Below are 20929 nucleotides of genomic sequence, written 5' to 3' on the forward strand. Positions count from 1 at the left end.
CATAATTATGCTCACAGTCCCTTGGAAGTGAGAGGGGTCCCCTCCACCAGGACCCCCGCTCTGGCTGGTTTTGGGGTCCCCGCGGGCACTGCTGGGTGGGTGCCATCTCCCACAGCCAGGCCAGAGGCTCCCCCCGTGGGTGCCACAGCCACCGGCTGGGCCTCATCCTGCTCCTCCCTGTCCCTGCCGGGCACGGCCCCACGCTGTGAGTGCTGGGGCAGGTTTGGCTCTCACAGGTCCCTCGGTGGATCCGTGGCACGGCCACACCGTGTGTCCAGGATGCTCCAGGCTCAGACGTGTCACTTGGTGGCACCGTGGCGTGTCCACACCGCATGTCCAGGATGCTCCAGGTTTGGCTGTGTCCCTCGGTGGCACCGTGGCATGGCCACGCAGTGTGTCTGGGATGCTCCAGGCTTGGCTGTGTCCCTCGGTGGCACCGTGGCATGGCCACGCAGTGTGTCTGGGATGCTCCAGGCTTGGCTGTGTCCCTCGGTGGCACCGTGGCATGGCCACGCAGTGTGTCTGGGATGCTCCAGGCTTGGCTGTGTCCCTCGGTGGCACCGTGGCATGGCCACGCAGTGTGTCTGGGATGCTCCAGGCTTGGCTGTGTCCCTTGGTGGCACCGTGGTGCGGCCACACCATGTGCCCAGGATGCTCCAGACTCAACTGTGTCCCTCGGTGGCACCATGGCGTGTCCACACCGTGTCTCCGGGATGCTCCAGGCTCAGCTGTGTCCCTCGGTGGCACCGCGGCACAGCTGCTCCGTATGTCGTGGCCACTTGGGGCTCAGCGTGGCACTTTGCTGTGTGTCCGGGCAGAGCACCCCTGCCCTTGCGGGAGCAGCTGCCACCTCGGGGACAGCAGGGTGGCCGGTGGCACGGGGCCAGCAAGGGGCCACGTGCCTGGGCAGCCCAGCACACACCGGGCCGGCGCAGACGGGGGGGACCCACTCCATGTGCCGGCTGCTGGAGCCAGACAGTTGTTTAATTTCCCAGGCGCGGGCGGGAGGGGGATGGAAAGTTTCCTGGGGCTGCCGGGGCTGGGACGGCCGCACGCTTCCTGCTCCGCACCGGCGGGCAGCGTGGCCTCGCCGTCGCTGCTGTGCTGGTGGTCCCTGAGCCGTGCCATGCTGCCCACTGTGCACCGCTCGCCGGGGGCTTCGCCGACGGCATCCCCCCACAATTCCCCCCGCAATTCTCCCCGCAATTCCCCCGTCCTCTTCAGGAAGCTCCTGATGAACCAGAGCATCCGCCTGCAGCGGCGCTTCACCGTGGCGCATCCCCTCTGGTAAGGGGGGGACGCTGGCGGGTCCCCGGCGAGGGGCTGCGCTTGGCCTCGGGTGGGCGGGAGGAGGCACCGGGCTGCGCTGCTGGGATGGGGTCGGCATGGACACCCCCCCACCATGCTGCGGTGCATCCCCAGGGCCATGGGGATGTGGGGGGCAAGCAGGGGACAGAGGGGGTCCCCACGCAGCGGGGGGCTGAGCATGGGGGAGCCCCCAGCTGAGCGTGGCTGAGCATGAACGCACTCATTGCAGTGATGGCCAGGCAGGGACCCAGCAGGTGCGAGAGGCGTCTGCCCCGTGGCAGGGGGGCCGTGGCGAGGAGGGCAGAGGGGCTTTTCCTGGCACAGCAAGGCACCAAACCACCCACCGTGGCACAGCCGGGCACCTCGCTGCTCCCCCATTGGACATATATAGGGTTTGGTTTGGGGTGCCCCCCCTGCCTGCACCCCAGGGTGCTGGTGGGTGCTGGTCCCACCTGCGCGGGCGCTGTGGGGATCAGCAGATCCCTCCTCAGCAGCAACAGCATCTATTTATAGCAGCCCCCGGCCCCCCCCGCCGCCATCCTGCACCGCTCGGCAGTTATTAATGCCGACAGCCCGCCACCGAAACGAGGGGGTTTAATTCGGCACCAGCCCCACGGCGGGGGCTCGTGTCCCCCCTGCCCACCCCGGGGGCTCAGGGCTGTCCCCTGGCGTGGCAGCAGGGTCAGAGGTGGTGGCACAGGGCCGGGAACAGACGCGGGCATCACCCGCGGGGCCGGTGGAGCCACAATGCGGCTTTGTGTCCCCGGTACCATCGGGGACGCGAAGCAGAGGCAGGAAAACAAGGGGCTGCGGGACGGCATGACGCGGTGCCTGGCCGGCGTTGCCGCTGCCGGGGACGGCCACGCCGCAGGGACCGGGGCTGCTGGCGGCACTGCCGGAGCGGGGAGATGCTGCCGGGCAGCCGGTGCCCGTCCCGGAGGCACTCTTGCATCTGGTAGGTGCCGAGGTCCCAGCAGTTCGATGGGGACATGGTGGCCCCAGTGGTCCCCGCGCTTTCCCAGTTTGCCCAGTGCTCTGGGATGGCTTGTCCCTGTCTCTGCGGTGGTGGCGGCTGCGGGAGGGGACAGGCACTGGGTGGCCCTCGCTGCGTCCCCGCGCGCAGCCTTTCCCATGACCCCGGGGCCAGCGGAGCAGGAGGGGGGGTGAGGCGGCCACAGCCACTGCGGTGACACCGCAGGGTTACCGTCCCTGTCCCCCCATGGACCCACACGGCTGCCAGGTGGCTGTGGTTGGGGTGTCCCCAGGCCACCACCAGCGTGTCCCCGAGGGTCAGGGCTTGGCTTCCTCTGCGGTTTCTGTCCTTCAGTGTCCCCTGGCTCCATGCTGTGGCCAGGACACTGTCCCCACCATGGGACACGGCGCCCCGAGCTGGGGCTGATGGAGGCTTTGGGGCTTTCGAGGACTTGGGGCAATCGGGGACTGTGGCGCTGGGGACAGGGATGGAACAGGCAGGAGCCGGCGCTTCCTGGGGTCTCTGGAGCTGGGGGCTTTAGGGTTCCTGTCCCACCTGGGTGACATGGGACAATCCACCTTCGCTAGCTGGTGTCCCCAGTCCCGGACCCCACTGTGCTGGCAGGGTGCTGAGAGGGTCCACGTGCACTGAGTTGAGTTGTGCCTGTTCTCAGCACTGTGGTGAAGGAGCCGGCATGGCCAGGCTGGGTAGTGGCCGGTGTCACCGTGGGGGCCACCAGGCCAGGGCATGCTGGGCTGAGCATGGTGGTGGCACGGAGAGCCCGGCAAAGCCGGTGGCATCCCCTGGGCTGCGCCCTCGCACCCATGGGCTGAGGTCCCCGGGCCACCCGCCCCGTGCCAGCCTTGTCCCCTCTCCCCTCGCAGCTTCGACCTGGAGAATGGCCCCCCGGGTCGGGGTCCGCTGGACCCCCAGGCCAGCCCGGGCGCGGGGCTGGTCCTGCAAGGCACCTTCCCCCACGGCCAGCGCCGCGAGTCCTTCCTCTACCGCTCCGACAGCGACTACGACCTGTCCCCAAAAGCCATGTCCCGCAACTCCTCCATCGCCAGCGACCTGTGAGTCCCCCCTCACCCTGACCCCCACCCCGAGCCCCCCATGACCCCTCCCTGGGGCTCAGGCTCCCTTTGCTTCCACAGGCATGGAGAAGACATGATCGTCACGCCGTTCGCCCAGGTAGGTGCCGTTCCCGCGCCCCGGCAAGGAGGGGACACAGCCCTGCACCCAGCACTGGGGTGGGTGTCCCGGGGGGTCCGCCCGGCCCCAGCCCCCTCTCGCCCCCCAGGTCCTGGCCAGCCTCCGCACCGTCCGGAGCAACCTGACCCACCTCCAGGACCGCACCGGCATCAAGTGAGTCGACGGCAGGACGGGGAGGGCGCGGGTCTCGCTGGGCGTGGGGGGCTCCAACCCACAGCAAGGGGGGAGCGCTGCCCCGAGGGTCCCGGCTGCTCAGCTCCCCATGTTTCGCAGGCGAGCGTCGAGCAGCAGCCTGCCCTCCGGGAGCAAGGCCAGCCTCGCCGGTGAGTGCCGGGGGGGGGAAGATGGGGGGGATGCTTTTGGGGTGAGCTGGCTGTCCCTATATCCCCGGGGATGGGTCCCACTGGGCCCTGGGAGGTGCAGCAAGGCCCCCCCCGCCTGGGGCATAGCTGCGGCTTTGCCCTTTGGGATCCATGTCTGGTTTTCGGCAGCTCCTCCTGCCTGGCCGCCCTTCGCGCCGCAGTGGCGGTGGAAAGGCTCCCGTTGACGTCAAACCTTCCATTAATAAAACCCCGGCGGCGAGCGGGGCCCCGCGGGAGCCTGGCTGCCCCAGGGCTGGCTGTCACCCCACAGGGTCGGCGTGGCACGCCGCGTGCCGGGGCTGCCGTACACCGGGGACGGTGTGACGGGGCTGAGTCCCGCTACCCAGGGATGCTTGACCCCGGCCCCCCGCCCCAGCCAGTCCCCCGCATCCCGCTGTGCCCCCAGCCGTCCCGCTCAGGGGGTGATGTGAGCAGCCGAGCCGGTCAGTCCCCAGGCTTGGTGCGGCACAGCCACCTGCCAGGGCTCAGGGCGCCGCGGCCGGAACCCTGCGTGTGCCCCCGTGCCGGGTCGCCGTGCCGTTGGCAGGTCCCTTGCCAAGTCGGCGGGTGCCCCCGGCAGAGGATGCCCACCAGAAGCTCTCGCGGGAGACCCTGGAGGAGCTGGACTGGTGCCTGGACCAGCTGGAGACGCTGCAGACCAGGCACTCGGTCAGCGAGATGGCCTCCAACAAGGTAAGGGACCCTGGCAGGGAGCTCCCCCATCACCCTGGGGGGCATGGAGACCCCTGCGCCACAGAACCCCCCCGGAACGGGCAGCTGGGGGTCCTGCCTGCCCCCCACCCCGCTGAGCCCTGCCTGCTGCCTGCAGTTCAAAAGGATGCTGAACCGGGAGCTGACGCACCTCTCGGAGACCAGCCGCTCGGGGAACCAGGTCTCTGAGTACATCTCCAGCACCTTCCTGGGTGAGGACCCCCCCGGGGACACCACCCCAGTGTCGCCTCTCTGCCGGCAGCAGGGTGGGCTTCGTGCCCGCAGGGACTCGGGCATGAATCCTGTGGCACCTTGTGGCACCGGCTGCCCACGGGGATGGTGCCAGCGGCCGGTCCCACTTGCTTCTTGCAAAGAAATTAAATTTAGGGAGTTGGGGGGGCTTTCCCAAGTGTCCCCGTGGGATTTGCTGCCTTGGGGGTGTCACAGCCTTTGTCCTGGCTAGGAGCGCTGGTGTGTACTGGTGCATACTGGTGCATACTGGTGCACTGGGGCTGTTGGGGCCATCCCTGTGGCCCCGGGGGGTGCCCAAGGCAGGGTCTGGGTCCCACAGCAGGCAGGTGGCCCTGTGCAGGGGGGTGAGGGAAAGCTCTGGGCATCCCCCATGCAGCACCTGGCTGCTATGGCATCGTGACGTTATCCGTGCCAGCTGATGTCATCGGTGTGACCGGGGGGATACTGGGGGGGATGGACACCAGGCTCCCCCCCTGCTCACGGCCCCCCGTGCTGGCCCAGACAAGCAACATGAGGTGGAGATCCCCTCGGCGCTGGCCAAGGACAAGGAGAAGGAACGGAGGAAGCGCCCCATGTCCCAGATCAGCGGCGTCAGGAAGCTCACGCATGGCTCCAGCCTCGCCGCCGCCGGCATCCCCCGCTTCGGGGTGCGGACGGACCAGGAGGGGCTGCTGGCCAAGGTGGGCCCCAGAGTGGGTGACCCGGCTGGCCGTGGGGTCCTCGGCGCTGGCCCTGCATGGACCTCTCTCCCTCTGGTCCCCAGGAGCTGGAGGACACCAACAAGTGGGGGCTCAATGTGTTTAAAGTTGCCGAGTACTCGGGCAACCGCCCGCTGACGGTCATCATGTACAGCATCTTCCAGGTGAGCATCCCAACGGGATGTCCCCGTCCCCATGCCCAGATGGGGACGAGCCACCTCCCGCCTCCCCGCAGGAGCGCGACCTGATGAAGACCTTCCGCATTCCTGTCAACACCTTCATCACCTACATGCTGACACTGGAGGACCACTACCACGCTGACGTGGCCTACCACAACAACATCCATGCCGCCGACGTGGCTCAGTCCACCCATGTCCTCCTCTCCACGCCCGCGCTGGAGGTGAGCCCTGGTCACCCAAGGCCACCGAGGCCACCAAGTGTGTCTGTCGGGGCCATAACACATCTGCAATGCCTTTTTCCACCATTCCTAGGCTGTCTTCACAGACCTGGAGATCATGGCTGCCATCTTTGCCAGCGCCATCCATGATGTTGACCACCCCGGTGTCTCCAACCAGTTCCTCATCAACACCAGTGAGCCGGGGTGCAGGGATGGAGCTGGGGGGGCGTGGGGACCCCAGCATCCGGGAGCCGCTCTGGGGTGACCGGTGCCGTCTCACAGACTCGGAGCTGGCGCTGATGTACAACGACGCCTCGGTGCTGGAGAACCACCACCTCGCCGTGGGCTTCAAGCTTCTCCAGGAGGAGAACTGCGACATCTTCCAAAACCTGAGCAAGAAGCAGAGGCAGTCACTCCGCAAAATGGCCATCGACATGGTACGGGGGGGGCTCGGACCACCCCAGAGTGGGGGGTCCGGGCTGGGGGGCTTTGTGGTGCGGTCCGGCTGAGCCCCGTTCCCCACTTGCCCTGCCCAGGTACTGGCCACAGACATGTCCAAGCACATGAATCTGCTGGCGGACTTGAAAACCATGGTGGAGACCAAGAAGGTGACCAGCCTGGGGGTGCTGCTGCTGGACAACTACTCTGACCGGATCCAGGTGGGCACGGGAACGCGGTTGGGGAAACCCTCCTGGCATTGCAGGAGTTGGTCCTGGCTCCGGCCAGGGCTGCCGGGATGTCCTGTTTCGTGCCACTACCCCTTCCAACCCCAGCTGGCCATGGCCAAGGGGGTTCCTGGCACAGGGCTGGTGGCCCTGGGGGACAAAGGACTTTGGGTAAATGACGCTGTGGCTGTGTCTGCAGGTCCTGCAGAACATGGTGCACTGCGCCGACCTCAGCAACCCCACGAAGCCGCTGGAGCTGTACCGGCAATGGACAGACCGCATCATGGTGGAGTTCTTCCGCCAAGGCGACCGGGAGCGGGAGAAGGGGATGGAGATCAGCCCCATGTGCGACAAACACACCGCCTCCGTGGAGAAGTCCCAGGTGGGGCAGCGGCGTGGGGCTGGGGTGGGGGCCACAGGGCCAGGCTGGGGACTCAGCTCTGCCTTCCCCCAGGTGGGCTTCATCGACTTCATCGCCCACCCGCTGTGGGAGACGTGGGCCGACCTGGTACACCCCGATGCCCAGGAGATCCTGGACACCCTGGAGGACAACCGGGAATGGTACCAGAGCATGATCCCGCGCAGCCCGTCCCCACCACCCGAGGGACCCGGGGTGTCCCCTGCCCCCACTGACAAGTTCCAGTTCGAGCTGACGCTGGAGGAGGAGGAGGAGGGTGAGTCGGACACGGAGTTGGAGGGGGCTGAGAGCCCCTTGGACGAGGACAACAGCGGCTCCAAGACACCAGCCACCGATGACTCGGAGTTGGCTGACACCGAGCACCTGTCACCTGGCCCTGGGGACAGGGATTCGCCTGTCACCCGCCCCAGGGATGTGGACAACCGGCAGGCACTGGAGGGCACGCTGCCGAAAGACGGCGGTGGCGGCGGACACTCGGCGCCGGGGCCCGAGGGCAGCCAGGGGCTGTGCCTGGACACGGAGGGCAACGTCACATTCCTGCCCCTGGGCACGTAGCGGCACCGGCTGGTGTGTCCCCTCGCTGCCGCGGGGACGTGGGACTGGGCACTGCCCCGGCAAGTGCTGCGGGCAGTGGAGAGCTGGCTGTGGGCTGGCAGTGGAGAGCACTGGCACTGCAGGGACCAGGGCGACCGCCGGGACACGGAGGGACCCAAAGCATGTCCCCTGGGCAGGTCCTGATGGGCACGAGGATGCTGCTCACCCTCTTCCAGCGGCTGTCCCCTGCTCCCACCCGGCGTCCCCATGTCCAGCTGCTGGGAAAGGTCCCTGTCCCCTTCAGACAGGGCTTGGGGACACTGTGCTCCTGCTCCATCCCAGCTCTGGGGATATCATGCCCCACAGAGCTCTAAGAAGAGGTCCCCCACAGGGCCAGGCACAGCCAAAAGCATTTTGTCGTCTCTCCGGGTGGCCCCTCGCAGAACAGCAGCCCCATGGTGGGACGGCAAGGTGGGCAAAGGGTGCTGGTGACAGCCCCCAGCACGAGGGACCTCAGTGTGGGCTGGCACCGGGGCACGGCACGGGCACGAGTCAGTGGTTTATTTACTTGGGGAAAGGTTCACTTTTTAAAGCCTTTTGTAGCTTCACTTTTTAATACAAGCCTCACCCAGGCGCACTCGCACGCGTTCCTGTGGCAGAAAGACACGTTCCTGCTCTGTGATCAGCACTCGAAATGCTGCCTTTGTACTTTGCACTTCGGGCCCCGGCGGGCGCTGTGACACCCCTCGTGTCTCCACATGGGCCAGGGCAGCCCCCAGGGTCCTTCAGCTTCTTCCTTCACCTTCCAGAGATTAAACCTGGTTTGTTCCCCCCCAAACGTGAGCTTTGTAAGCGCCTCTTTACTGTGCTGCTGCCACGGGGGCCGTGGTCGTGCCGGTTGGGCCAACGTCCCTGGGGACCGGCGTGGCTGGTGGCCCCGTCTCCTGCCGGGCACCGAGGAGGGCCCTGCTCCGTGTTTGAACAAAAGCGAGCTCCTCCCTGGAAACGTCGATCCATCGCTGGCAAACACAACCGGCTAAGGTAAATATTTAATCGCCGGCTTGGCGCGGCGCGGCGCCCGTTCCCCCTCTCTTCCGCATTGCTCCCGGTGGTGATTTATATCTGCAAACACGTCCCCACCCGTGGCACTGCCCTGGCACGCGGGGCCCCGCCAGCTCTCACCCACTGCCCGCCCCGTGCTTCCCCCATCGGTAGTGGGGCCACGGCAGCTGGATGCTCCTTTCCCAGCCCAGCCGGTTTCCAGGGCTTGGCCGGGAGTGCCAGGTGCCGCACGGGCGGGTGGGTGGCTCCGTGCCATCCCCGCCTCGTGGGCGAGTGCTTGGCATCCCCCCGTCTCTCCCAATGGAGAGGGGCTGTGTGCCGGCGGGTTAATAGGGACCAGACGAGGCTCCGTGCTCCCAGAGCTCCCTGAATGGCCGCATGATGCACTCAGATCTGGTCCCAGGCTCTCTGCTGGGCTGGGAGTGGGGCAGGAGCTGGTTGGAAAAGCCCTTTTCACCCCTTGTTTGGCTGAGGGGCTGCGGCATCCACACACCACGGAGGGTGGTGGAGCCCATGCCCAGAGGAGGTGGGAGGCAGCACCCACGGCAGCTAGATCCATCCCTGCCTCCTGGTTGTGTCTTGACGGACTGACTGCCTACACAGTCCCGCTGCCTCCGGGGGCTCCGGGCCACGTCCCTGCTGTGGGTGCTGCTGCCGGGTGGCTCCGGTGCTCACCCGGATGGTGCCCACCTGTGGCCGGCGGGCTCCAGGCAGAGCCGCAGAGAGCCAGGGGTGTCCGGCTCCATCCTCCCACAGGCTGTGGCACCGCCAGTGAGTCCCCGGGGTGGCGAGGAGCTGCACCAGGACAGAGGCCTTCGAGTCCCCATCGTCGAACATGCTGCCATGGGCAGGGCAGGGCAGGGCCGGCCTAGGAGGCTCCCGGGGCCTGCCGGGCTTCGGGCAGGGCAGAGGCAGGCCCAGGCGAGGGCAAGGCCGGCGGGCAGGGGAGCGCCATTGCCCCGGGGCCTGCGGAGCCCCTGGCCGGGCCCTCGCCCTCCTGCGGGGCCGCCATATGCTGCCTCCCGCTAATCCCCACCGATTGCCTCAGGGCGAGGGAGGACGCAGGGGCCCGGGCAGGACATGGCCGCCCACCTGCGCCCCCCGGCCCAGCACCGGGAGCACCAGGCCTCACCTCAGGGCCAGGTGCCCCTGTCAGGGGATGGGGTCAGGCTGCCCGCGGCGGCAGGCCTGAGGGGGGCCGCGGGCCGCGCTGGCCGTCGCGATAGGGGGTCATGTCGTGACAGTGGAGGCTGTGAGGGCTCGCCCCCCCCCGAGCGGAGATGGCTCGCTCCCCCCGCGAGCGGGAATGGTCCACTCCGCGCCCCCCCGCCTGGGGAGGGGATGGTTCAGACCCCGTTCCCGGGTCGCCGCCGGACCGCACTACTGCGCGCTGCGAGGGGGGTGCAGCGCCCACCACCACGCCGGGAGGGGGGGGTCTCCTCCCTCCCCCGCCCCTCCCGGCGTGGCACCCGCCGGCTGTCCATCACAGCGCTCTGCCGGCCAATCAACGCTCTCCCCCGGGGCCCATCCGCGGACGTCGAACGCTCATTTACATGCCGCGCCCCGCCCTCTCCCCGCGGCGACGTCATCCGGGCTCTGCAACCGCCGGGGCGGCGCGCGCCGCTGCTGCAGTTGCTGCAGGAGGAGGAGGCGGCGGCGGCGCGAGCGCGGGCTGGAGGTGAGCGCGCGCCCCCGCGCCCCCCCCCCGCGCCCCCCGGGCACCCCCCGGCACCGGCACCGGCGGCTGCACCGCGCCGGGGACAGGGAGGGGGGGCGCGCGCCAGCTGGCGGGGATGGCGACTGCAGCGGGGGGGGGGGGGGGGATGCAGCGGGGGGAGCGCGCCTCGCTGCAGGGGCGGGGGGTGTCTCTCGGGGCACCGGGGTGCGGCGGGGCCGGGCCGGGTGCACCGGGCTCGGGCCTGCGGGGAGGGGCAGGGGCTGAGCCCCCTCCCTGCAGCACCCTGCACCCCCTCCCTGCAGCACCCTGCACTGCTCCCCCCGCAGGCAGCACCCTATGCACCCCCCAGCAGCACCCTGCACCCCCCCCGCCCGCAGGCAGCACCCTGCGCACCCCCCAGCAGCACCCTGCACCCCCCCCGCCCGCAGGCAGCACCCTGCGCACCCCCCAGCAGCACCCTGCGCCCCGCAGCCCGGCACCCCTGCGCTCCGCCCTGCAGCACCCTGCATCGCCCTGGGCGAGCACCCACCTCTGTGCGCCCCTGCCTGGTGTCCCCCCGCACCCGCCCAGCGCTGAGCACCCTCCCCGCAGCAGCGCGCTGGGCTGGGCACGGCGTGCGGGGGCACCGCTGCAGGTGCCATTTTGCAGGGGAGATGCAGGAGAGGCTGCAGCACCCCGGCTGCCAGCTGCACCCCTGCCAGGGCCACGGCCCCCCCACCCCGTGACAGCAAACGCCGGGCTCCGTGCGCCCCACATTTGCTGCGGGCGCCTTCTCGGGGTCCCCGTGTTGGGGGGCGACAGCAGCCGACCCGGCGAAGCCCTTCGGGGACGGTCCCGGGGCTGAGCGACCCCGCGGATGGCAGTGCGCCTCGCTCCCGGTGACACTCGCCCATCCCAAATCAAAATGTGACTCAACCGAGTCCGCACCGGTGGGAAACGGTTCCGGACCGCGGTGCCGGTGCCAGCCAGGGCCCGGCATCGCCTGAGTTTGCCACCGCCGCCCCGTCACGGCCTCTCCTCTGTCTTGCAGATGGCGTCCGCTACCGACTCCCGCTATGGGCAGAAGGAATCCTCGGACCAGAACTTCGACTACATGTTCAAGATCCTGATCATCGGCAACAGCAGCGTGGGGAAAACCTCCTTCCTCTTCCGGTACGCCGACGACTCCTTCACGCCCGCCTTCGTCAGCACCGTCGGCATCGACTTCAAGGTCAAGACCATCTACCGGAACGACAAGCGCATCAAGCTGCAGATCTGGGTGAGACCCCCAGGGCCGTCCCCGCCGGGGTGCATGCCATGGGGCGGGGGGTGGTTGGCGTGGGGCTGCTCCGCCGTTTGCCGGGGCTGGAAGCACTGGGGGCAATGCCGGGGCTGGAAGCACCGGGGGCAATGCCGGGGGTGTCCCCAGCTGCGTTGCTGGTGGGGAGGGACGTGTCCCTGGGGACGCCGCCGTCCCCTGGAGCGCCCCGAGGGGTGGCCGGACCCTGCAAGCTGCCGGTGTCCCCGGGGGGTGACGTGCTGCTATCCCCCCCGCTCTGCGCCCAGGACACGGCCGGCCAGGAGCGGTACCGCACCATCACCACCGCCTACTACCGCGGTGCCATGGGCTTCATCCTGATGTACGACATCACCAACGAGGAGTCCTTCAATGCCGTGCAGGACTGGTGAGCGCCCAGGCGGGCTTTGGGGGGGACGGACCCCCCTCAAACCGCATCCCCCCCACACCTTCATGGGCATCCCCCCGTGCCGCGCTCTGCTCACCCCGGCGTGATTTCCCTCTTTGCCTTCCCGAAGGTCCACCCAGATCAAGACCTACTCCTGGGACAACGCCCAGGTCCTGCTGGTGGGGAACAAGTGTGACATGGAGGACGAGCGCGTCGTCTCCTCGGAGAAGGGCCGCCAGCTCGCCGAGCACCTGGGTGAGTGGGGGGCCCCCCCCGCCGCAGCCATCTTCCCACAAATAATTTAATTAGGGGCTTAATTCCCTTGCTGTAATTCTTCCGCTTCAGCAGCGGCGGTGACTTGTCACCTAAGGAAAAAAATAAGGTGTAATTAAGCGGCGAGCACCGGGGTGCGTTGGCGGTTTCTATTACAGCCCCATAAACCCGCTGCTGAGAGGTGCCAGGCGGAGAAAATAAATGGGGGGTCCCCGGGCGGGTGTGGGGGCAGGTTGCAGCGGGGTGGTCCGGGCATGCGGCGCGCGCAGCCCTTCAATATTTAACGAGGGGAGGAGGAGCCGGGGAAGGTTTCCGGCGTTGGGCGGCTGGATGCAGGGCTGCGGCGGGGTGGGGGGGGGTTGCAGCCCTGATGTTTTGTATATGTCGTGTATCCCCCCCCCAAAACTGCAGGTTTCGAGTTTTTCGAGGCCAGCGCCAAGGACAACATCAACGTCAAGCAGACCTTCGAGCGGCTGGTGGACATCATCTGCGAGAAGATGTCGGAGTCGCTGGACACGGCCGACCCGGCGGTCACCGGCGCCAAGCAGGGCCCCCAGCTCACGGACCAGCAGGCCCCCCCGCACCAGGACTGTGCCTGCTAGGGCCAGCCCCCCCCCACGTCCCCCCGAAATCGGTCAGTGCACCCCCTTACCCCCCCCACCGCCCCAAGCCCCACTTCTTGGGGGTCCCGCGGGGGCTTTTGCTGCTGATACCTCCGAAAGGGCTGCGGCCCCTCTAGGAGCCTCCCCCCCCCAGTTAGGCTGTGCCCCCACCCTTAATTTATTTTTAAGCCTGGGCTGCTAGGAGAGAACTCCCCCATTCTGCTTTTAGTCGCTCCACAAGTCCCATCCCCCAGAACTATTCTTTTCTCTCTCTGCTCCCCTCCGCCGCCTCCCATCGCCCCCCGTCCTGTCCCTCCCCGGGGAGCAGGGACCGGCCCCCCACCCAGGGTGGGGGGGCTGCGATGGGACCCCAAAACCTCCTGTCCCGCCCGGGACTCCCCGTGTCCCCCTCCCCAGCCTGGCAGAGGTCCCACCGGCCCCGTGAGCTCGTGGGGGCTCGTTGCATCCGGCTCTCCTCCCTCCCCATGGATGGATATTTCCTAACTCTTGTTTATTTGTATAAATAGATGCTAATTTATGCTCCCGCCGTCTTCCTCCTTGTACATAAGAAAAACTCCTTGTAAATAGGCGTAGGAAGTGACGCTGTGTGCGTGACCTGCTGTGCTGTGGCCGTGGTGGTGCATTTATTATTATTATTATTTTCTTTTCTTTTCTCAGTGTGGTAACCTTGCTTGTGAATATCACTTTAAAAAAAAAAAATCCATTATTTAAAGGTTTAAAAAAACCCAAAACCCAAACCATTAGCGAGGCCAGCCAAGCACGCTGTAACAAATTAGCCCCGGTTTGGGGATCTTTGCAGAGCCCCCCGTTTTGGCTCCTGGGGGGCGAGCGGGGCTCGGAGGAGCGTCGCTAATTTGCTGCAGGGCGTTCGGCTCCTCGTGTGTTCCTGTAGTGCCGTGCTTCTGTGGAGACTGTGAATAAGTGGATATTCCTGTAGCGATGACGGACCCGGAGGTCTTGCTGCCCTCTATTTATTTTTCTTGGAGCGCTGTGTCTTTATTTTACAGATTTCCCCCTCCCTTGACTGCGATACCATCCTCCTCCCTTCCCCTTTCCTATTTTTTGTGAAGTTTACTTATGGAAGAGTTACACTGTACTGTACAAATGTCAAAAGTGTCAAAAGAGTACAATTTCCTAAAAATCACTGTATTAAAGAAATGTTGTGAAGAAATAAATCAATGCTGATCCACCGGTTCCTCGGGGTCGTTGCAGGCGGCAGGACGGGCCCTCTGCTCGGTGTCTATAACCTCCGCTCTCCTCGGCCCCGCGCTGTCGAGCTCATTGCCCGAGAGGACCAAAAATTATCTCATTTCTTAATTAGCGTTCACCAAATGGCGGGGGGAGGGATGGTCCCACCTTGGGGGTGTGTGGTAGGAGGGATGAGGACAGAGCTGGAAGTAAGGCACAGCCTTAAGCTTTAGAAAAATCACATTTAGGCAATTTTTCATCGATGCTGGAAATAAGTAACTTCCCAGGTTATGGAGTGAGCGTCCAGCTTGCCCGGGGACCTGCGGGCTGGGAAGAGCGGGGAGCTGAGGTCCAAATCTTGCAAAAATTTTGCCTTAAAAAACCCCCAACTGCCTCCCTGTCGCCTCTGCCGCTGTCAGAGCCGCCGGCGGCGATCACACCGCTATTTTTATAAAAATGGGGTGGCTGCAGCCCAGCGGAACCCACGCGCGGCCCCGGGGAGGTGGGTGCAAGGTGGAGTGAAAACGAGCCGAGGCAGCGGGTGGGGGGAGAGCAGAGTGACTTCTCCCTTCAGCTCGAAGACAAAAAAAGCAGCAGGGAAAGGGCTGAGGAGCTGCGCTCAGAGCAGAGGGGCAGCGTCCCTCTGCCCAGCAGCCGAAGCGGGAGCAAGGCAGGGACCCGAGGCGCTGGCTCTGCGGAAAAGCAGAGGAGGGTGTTGGAGGGGAGCAAGGGGCCAGCCTTGCCCCGGAGAAGGGAAAAAAAAAACTGGCTGCAGCAGAGGCGAGAGCGCTGGGGACCTTCCCCGGCGCGCTGGAGGCGAAGCATAGCTGCGGCAGCTCCTCCCCACCCCGGCAGCGCGGGCTCTGTGGAAGAATACAAAAAGAAATCAGCTTTACAGGCTAGCCTGGGACACGAGAGTCGTTAAAACCAGCCAAACCCATCATCGCACTCAGCAGCTGAGTTAATCAGATCGGCACAGGCCGCAGTGAGCTGCAGACGGCGGTTGCGGTGGTCTCCGGCCATCGCGTTTGCTGGGTGGATTGAGCCGCGATGCCCAGAAAACCGCTCGCCGCGGGCAGGAGCCGTCAAAAACATCGCATCACCAAGAGCGGCTGCCTCTTTACATCCCGACGTCGCGCCGGTTCTCACGCGGCGAGTCGTGCTTGGTGCTCGGGGGGCCGCCAGGCTGGAAAATAGGGGAGACGGCGTGTGTTCGGCGCGAGGCCGGCTGGCCGCGGCGGCGAGGCACGGTCGCGTGGCACGGTGGTGCCGGCGCTCACCCGGTGCTTGAGGTAGGAGAGGTAGGTGTCCCAGCCCAGCGTGATCACGTTGATGTAAACCACCCGGTACTTGGGCGGAACGAAGAGGAAATTCATGAGCTGAGCCGCCGGCCAGACGCACCAGTCAGCCTGCCAAGAGCAAAGAGCAGCCAGGCGCTCCCCGCCAGAGCCCGGTCCACCCCGAGGGCGGGAGGGAGAGCTCGGGGGGCGGTGTATTTACCTTGTAAAACTCCCAAAATTTCTCCTTCAGCTCCTCCCAGCTCTCCTCTAGGGACTGGCCCTCCAGCGTGCCCATGCCTGCGGGGACAGACGGACGTCAGTCGGGATGGGAGTGCCCACGAGGCTCCACGCTGGGGAGCGTGGTGGGGAACAGCAATCTCAGCTGTGCCGGACACCGAAAAAAGCCCAAAAAAACCCCCACCGTAGGAGGGAAGGGCGGTGCTGGCACCAGCCGGAGGGAGGGAACCCAGGGAAACCCACATCCGCCCCACCGAGGGAGGATGACAGGCGTCACGCCGGCACCCACGCGCCGTAAGACGTCACCGGCAGCGTGGGCCGCGCTCAATTCTCGGCGACGTTGACGCGAGGCGGGTGCCGCCACGTACCGAGGAAGTACCAGGTGCCCAGGGCGGGCGATGCCACCAGCTGGTCGATGAGGACTTTCTTCAGGACGGTTTTCAGCCCCCGCACGCCCCGCGCCGGGAAGGCAGCGTCCAGCCAGAGGTACCAGTAGTGCATCAGCGGGCCCATGCTGCAGCCGATGGCGAACATGCGGCCTGAAACACAACACCGCCCCGGCAACCGATGAATTATTTAGGCGACACAGCCCCCCCAGACTGATCCCCCCCCACCAACAGCGGCTCTGGCTCTGGGGAAGGCACAAAGGGAGCGTGGCTTTGCGTAGTGCCAGGGAATGCGACCCCAATCCCCCACCCCGCCGCGATAACGAGAACGGATTAAACGATGCGTGAGGCTGCCCTGCGTCACCCCACCGCCCCGGTTCACGGGTGTCCCCTCCCTGAGTTGTCACCTGTGCGGGCCACCTGGGGCTGGGTGTCCGGGTGCCGCCGGCGGTGCCAGGCCTGCTGCAGCGTGTCGCCGGCCGCCAGCAGCGCGCCGCAGCTCGCCGTGTTGGTCAGCAGCAGCAGGCGGCCGGTGAAGAGCGGCTTCCAGCAGCGCAGGAGCCGCCGGCCCCGTGCCAGCATCCTGCGGGCAGAGCCCCCCCGGCCCTGCCACGGGGGTCAGGGGGGAAGGAGCAGCCCCCCCCCCGGTACCCTTGATGTAACACCCCCCCATCACCCCGTGTCCCCCAGTCACTCCGTGCTGTGCCCCCCAGTTAGCACTGTTGTACCCCCCCAGTTCCCTGTGTGTCCCTGACTTACCCATGCTGTGCCCCCCAGTTCCCCCAGTTAGCACTGCTGTGCCCCCCCCAGTTCCCCCAGTTAGCACTGCTGTACCCCCCCGTTATCCATGCTGTGCCCCCCCAGTTCCCCCAGTTAGCACTGCTGTACCCCCCCCAGTTATCCATGCTGTGCCCCCCCCAGTTCCCCCAGTTAGCACTGCTGTACCCCCCCAGTTATCCACGCTGTGCCCCCCCAGTTCCCCCAGTTAGCACTGCTGTGCCCCCCCCAGTTATCCATGCTGTGCCCCCCCAGTTCCCCCAGTTAGCACTGCTGTACCCCCCCCAGTTATCCATGCTGTGCCCCCCCAGTTCCCCCAGTTAGCACTGCTGTACCCCCCCCAGTTATCCATGCTGTGCCCCCCCAGTTCCCCCAGTTAGCACTGCTGTGCCCCCCCCAGTTATCCATGCTGTGCCCCCCCAGTTCCCCCAGTTAGCACTGCTGTACCCCCCCCAGTTATCCATGCTGTGCCCCCCCCAGTTCCCCCAGTTAGCACTGCTGTACCTCCCCAGTTATCCATGCTGTGCCCCCCCCAGTTCCCCCAGTTAGCACTGCTGTGCCCCCCCCAGTTATCCATGCTGTGCCCCCCCAGTTCCCCCAGTTAGCACTGCTGTACCCCCCCCAGTTATCCATGCTGTGCCCCCCCAGTTCCCCCAGTTAGCACTGCTGTGCCCCCCCCAGTTATCCATGCTGTGCCCCCCCAGTTCCCCCAGTTAGCACTGCTGTACCCCCCCCAGTTATCCATGCTGTGCCCCCCCCAGTTCCCCCAGTTAGCACTGCTGTACCTCCCCAGTTATCCATGCTGTGCCCCCCCAGTTAGCACTGCTGTACCCCCCCCAGTTATCCATGCTGTGCCCCCCCAGTTCCCCCAGTTAGCACTGCTGTGCCCCCCCCAGTTCCCCCAGTTAGCACTGCTGTGCCCCCCCAGTTATCCATGCTGTGCCCCCCAGTTCCCCCAGTTAGCACTGCTGTAACCCCCCAGTTCCCCCCCAGTTCCCCACGCCGTGCCCCCCCGTTCCCCCGTTCCTCCTGCTGTGCCCCCCCAGTGCCCCCCAGTGCCCCCCAGTCACCCTTACACCCCCCGTTACCTCTGCTGCCCCCCCAGTCCCCCCATTAACCCTGCTGGACACCCCCCCCCCCCCAGTTCCCCCTCCTGTGCCCCCAGTCCTCCCAGTCCCCCCGGACCCCCCCAGTCCCCCCCGTGCCCCCACTGACACCCCCCCCCCCCCCGCTCACCGCCGCGCGCTTCCGCCAGCGGCACGCGGAAGAGGGCGTGCGTCCCGTGACGGGGCGCCTTCCGCTTCCGGTGTCCGCCATGACACCTACCGAGGCGCAGGCAGCCGCCATGACACCTACCGAGGCAGCGGGGCCGGGGGGAGGCCAGGCCCGGCGCCCCGGGGCCCAGCTCCCGCTTTCCCCACCCCGCCCCCTCCCCGCTCCCCCCCCACACCACTCCGGAGCCTTTTCTTCTTCCACAAAAAAACCATCCTTTTTATTCGCCGCTCGCTCGGTGCTCCCACGCCGTCCCTCAGCGCCTGCAGCCGGACGGGGCCTTCGGGGCCCCTGAGCCCCCACAGGCTTCGGGCTTCTCCCCCTGCCAGAGAGCGGCCGGTAGAGCCCCGGCAGGGACCGGGACGGGGACGGGGACGGGGACGTGTCCCCAACCCCCCCCGCCCCCCCGGCCCCCTGTCCCACCTGGTAGAGGCGGCAGATCAGCCCCAGCAGCGAGGCCTCGGCCTGCGCCTGCAGCTCGTCCGTGTGCTTCTGCGGGGGGGAGATGGGGCTGGTGAGGGGGGTCCCTGCGGTGCCCCGGCCCTGCCCGGCACCCCGGTGTGTCCCCCCTCCCCAAGGCTGTACCCCGTTGATGACAATCCAGGGCACGTATTGGTGCGGGGGGTCCAGCGCCTCCGTCATCTGGGCGTTGCGGTGCATCAGGGCGGCCCCTGTGTCCCCCTGCACGCAGGCGGCGATGCGGCCCCCGTCCAGCTGCGGGGCGTAGATCTGCAGGCACTGCCGGGGAGACGGAGGGGGGGGCACACACATGGGGAGGTCAGGGGGACGGGGACGTCCCCACGGCGGGGTGCAGGGGACGGGGAGGGGGACATACGGCCTCCAGGTTCTTGGTGACGGAGCTGCCCGACTCCAGGCAGAAGATGACGGGGAAATAGGTGCTGAAGTTCTTGGCCTCGTGCATCAGGCAGGTCTACGAGGACGGGGCGGAACATGAGGGGCTGCCAGACACCCCCCTGTGCCGGCACCATGGGGACAGGGACCGTCACCGTCACCTCGATCATGTTGCCCAAACACTCCTCCGGCCCATGCTGGCACTGGAAGTGCCACTTCCCACTGACGTTCCTCTCCTGCAGGACCAACCGGTCTGAGCGGGGCCGGCGGCGCCAGGCCAAGCGCCCACGGCACCGGGTCGGGCCGGTTCCTACCTTGGCGTTACCGTAGGGCACCAGGGTGATGTTCAGGGCCTCGACGGGCAGCAGCAGCCAGGTGGTGAAGAGCTGCTGGACCAGGAACCCGCGGCACGCCGGGCACAGGCTCTCGTAGTACAGGCTCAGCTCCACGGGAGCGGCCGCCGGGCGCGAGAGGTTGGCGCAGCGGCTCTCCGCCTGCGTGCGGGGAGGTTTTGGGGTACGCATGGGGGTTACGGCTGCAGCCCCCCCCCTCCATATTTGCAGGGGATGGAGCAAAGTTCCTGGGATGTGGGGCAGGAGGGGGACGAGGGTGTGCAGGGCTGGGAGGGAAGTGAGAGTGGCTGGGTGCCTCCTGCAGCCGCAGGATCCTGTGCGCTGCCAGCACGCAGCGCCGGGGCTTTCCACGGGAACTTCCCCAAAATATTTTTGGGGAAAACATATCCAGTGGGGCCGGGACGTGCCTGGGTGGGGGTACAGCCCAGCACCCACTGCCAGCTGGTGGCTGCAGCCCCATGGGGTTCACAGGGTGCTGCCGGACCCACCGTCGCAGCGGTGTCACTGTCCTGGGATATTCAGGGTGAAATAAGCTGAAAAGCTGTTTCATGCTGAAAAAGCAGAAGTCCCAGCAGTGCCCAGGGAAGGGTCGGGGTCCAGCTGCAGCACGGTGCTTCCCCAGGGATGCCAGGGAGCACTGTGGTGCCAGTGCAGCACTTTGGCTCCGAGCATCCCCATGGCGTGCCAGCATGTGCCGCGGGGATGCTCAGAGCCGGCACTTGCACCATGTACCGTGGCTGGGCGATGCCCTGAGACCGTCCCCGCGCACCCCAGCCCCGCTCGCTGGGCAGGCACCCAGCCCCGCGCGTGCCGTTTCAGCGGGACGCGTCCCCACGTGCCGGGCGGCGCTGCCCTGCGTGGGCTGCCAGCACGGGCAGGCGGCCGGGGCAGCCCTGGCACCAGCGGCTCTGACCTGGCAGGCGACGGCGATCTCCCACGAGCTGCACCAGAGGTGGGCCGGGTAGTCACAGCCGCGGAAGGCCACCCCGAGCCCTGGGGCCAGCAGGGCCACCAGCGTCAGGAGAGCCAGCGGCACCGCAGGGGCCATGGGGACGGTGGGGTGGCACGGAGGTGAGCCCGTCTCCGCGAGGACTTTTAAAGCCCGGCTGCGCCCGCCTCCGCGCGCCCTTCCTGCCCTGCTCAACCGGCCTCCCTCATGTGACACCGACGCTGCTGACTCACGCGGGGCCATCCGGCTCTGGCCACCCTGTCCCCACAGTCCTGCCAAGGGCCGCAGCCCCGAATCGGGGCTTTGGGGTCGCAGCCCCTCGCCCCAGCCCCGCCGGCGGCTGCCGCTTCCCTACAGGTTGCGACGGGTCGGGGACGGAAACCCAACCCTGAGCGGCCCGCGCTCGGCGTCTCTCAAACGGGCAGGGGGTGGCTCCCTGCCAGACCCCCGCCGCGGTCTGCCGAGGCCCCGCAGAGCCCCCCTGGGCTGGGTGCAGGTGCCGAAGCACCCCCAGGCCGGCAGCTCTGGGTGCGGGCAGGGGCGCTGCCCAAAATACCCCTGGGTTCATTTTTGGGGCTGAGCAGGGAGGACCCTTGTACTTCCCCCGCTGTTTATAGCCACCGTTTCCGGCCATTTCTCACCCCTTTGGGCTCAGCTGCCATCTCCTCACCCAGCTGGTGAGCCCGGGGCCGGCCCCCGCACGCCCCAGCCCTGCGAGACCCCGGGGAGCAGAACCCTGGCACAGCCCAGCACCGGCTGAGCGATGGGTCACATCCTGCACCCAGCCCAAGAGCTGGGGCACAGC

General features: G+C 67.1%; 4 protein-coding genes across 4 annotated transcripts; 2 read left to right on the forward strand and 2 right to left on the reverse strand.

Moving 5' to 3' along the window:
* The first annotated feature begins 443 nt into the window (after positions 1 to 443).
* PDE4C (phosphodiesterase 4C) lies at positions 444 to 7705 on the forward strand. The gene is given in 18 exon segments (XM_059831960.1): positions 444 to 562; positions 661 to 995; positions 998 to 1074; positions 1076 to 1287; positions 3166 to 3354; positions 3436 to 3472; positions 3582 to 3646; positions 3767 to 3816; positions 4436 to 4548; positions 4685 to 4778; positions 5320 to 5498; positions 5582 to 5680; positions 5752 to 5916; positions 6008 to 6107; positions 6196 to 6350; positions 6450 to 6572; positions 6778 to 6960; positions 7033 to 7705. Coding segments are annotated over 18 exon segments (2814 nt in total). The 3' UTR covers positions 7552 to 7705.
* A 2550-nt stretch (positions 7706 to 10255) lies between these two features.
* RAB3A (RAB3A, member RAS oncogene family) lies at positions 10256 to 12809 on the forward strand. Its single transcript, XM_059832001.1, has 5 exons — positions 10256 to 10270; positions 11301 to 11528; positions 11816 to 11934; positions 12065 to 12189; positions 12619 to 12809. Exons 2-5 carry the CDS (start codon positions 11301 to 11303, stop codon positions 12807 to 12809), a joined length of 663 nt encoding a protein of 220 aa, XP_059687984.1. The 5' UTR covers positions 10256 to 10270.
* Positions 12810 to 13955: 1146 nt separating this feature from the next.
* On the reverse strand, positions 13956 to 16503 carry MPV17L2 (MPV17 mitochondrial inner membrane protein like 2). The gene is made up of 5 exons (XM_059831803.1): positions 16329 to 16503; positions 15904 to 16074; positions 15519 to 15595; positions 15299 to 15427; positions 13956 to 15204 (listed from the first exon to the last, which is right to left on the reverse strand). The coding sequence occupies exons 1-5, from the start codon at positions 16501 to 16503 to the stop codon at positions 15139 to 15141; spliced, it is 618 nt and encodes a 205-aa protein (XP_059687786.1). The 3' UTR covers positions 13956 to 15138.
* A 1703-nt stretch (positions 16504 to 18206) lies between these two features.
* IFI30 (IFI30 lysosomal thiol reductase) lies at positions 18207 to 20223 on the reverse strand. The gene is made up of 7 exons (XM_059831904.1): positions 20089 to 20223; positions 19137 to 19316; positions 18984 to 19058; positions 18806 to 18901; positions 18556 to 18708; positions 18394 to 18462; positions 18207 to 18292 (listed from the first exon to the last, which is right to left on the reverse strand). Exons 1-7 carry the CDS (start codon positions 20221 to 20223, stop codon positions 18227 to 18229), a joined length of 774 nt encoding a protein of 257 aa, XP_059687887.1. The 3' UTR covers positions 18207 to 18226.
* Positions 20224 to 20929: the final 706 nt, after the last annotated feature.

The sequence above is a fragment of the Gavia stellata genome, chromosome 32 (genome assembly GCF_030936135.1).
Source record: "Gavia stellata isolate bGavSte3 chromosome 32, bGavSte3.hap2, whole genome shotgun sequence".
Taxonomy (NCBI): Eukaryota; Metazoa; Chordata; class Aves; order Gaviiformes; family Gaviidae; genus Gavia; species Gavia stellata.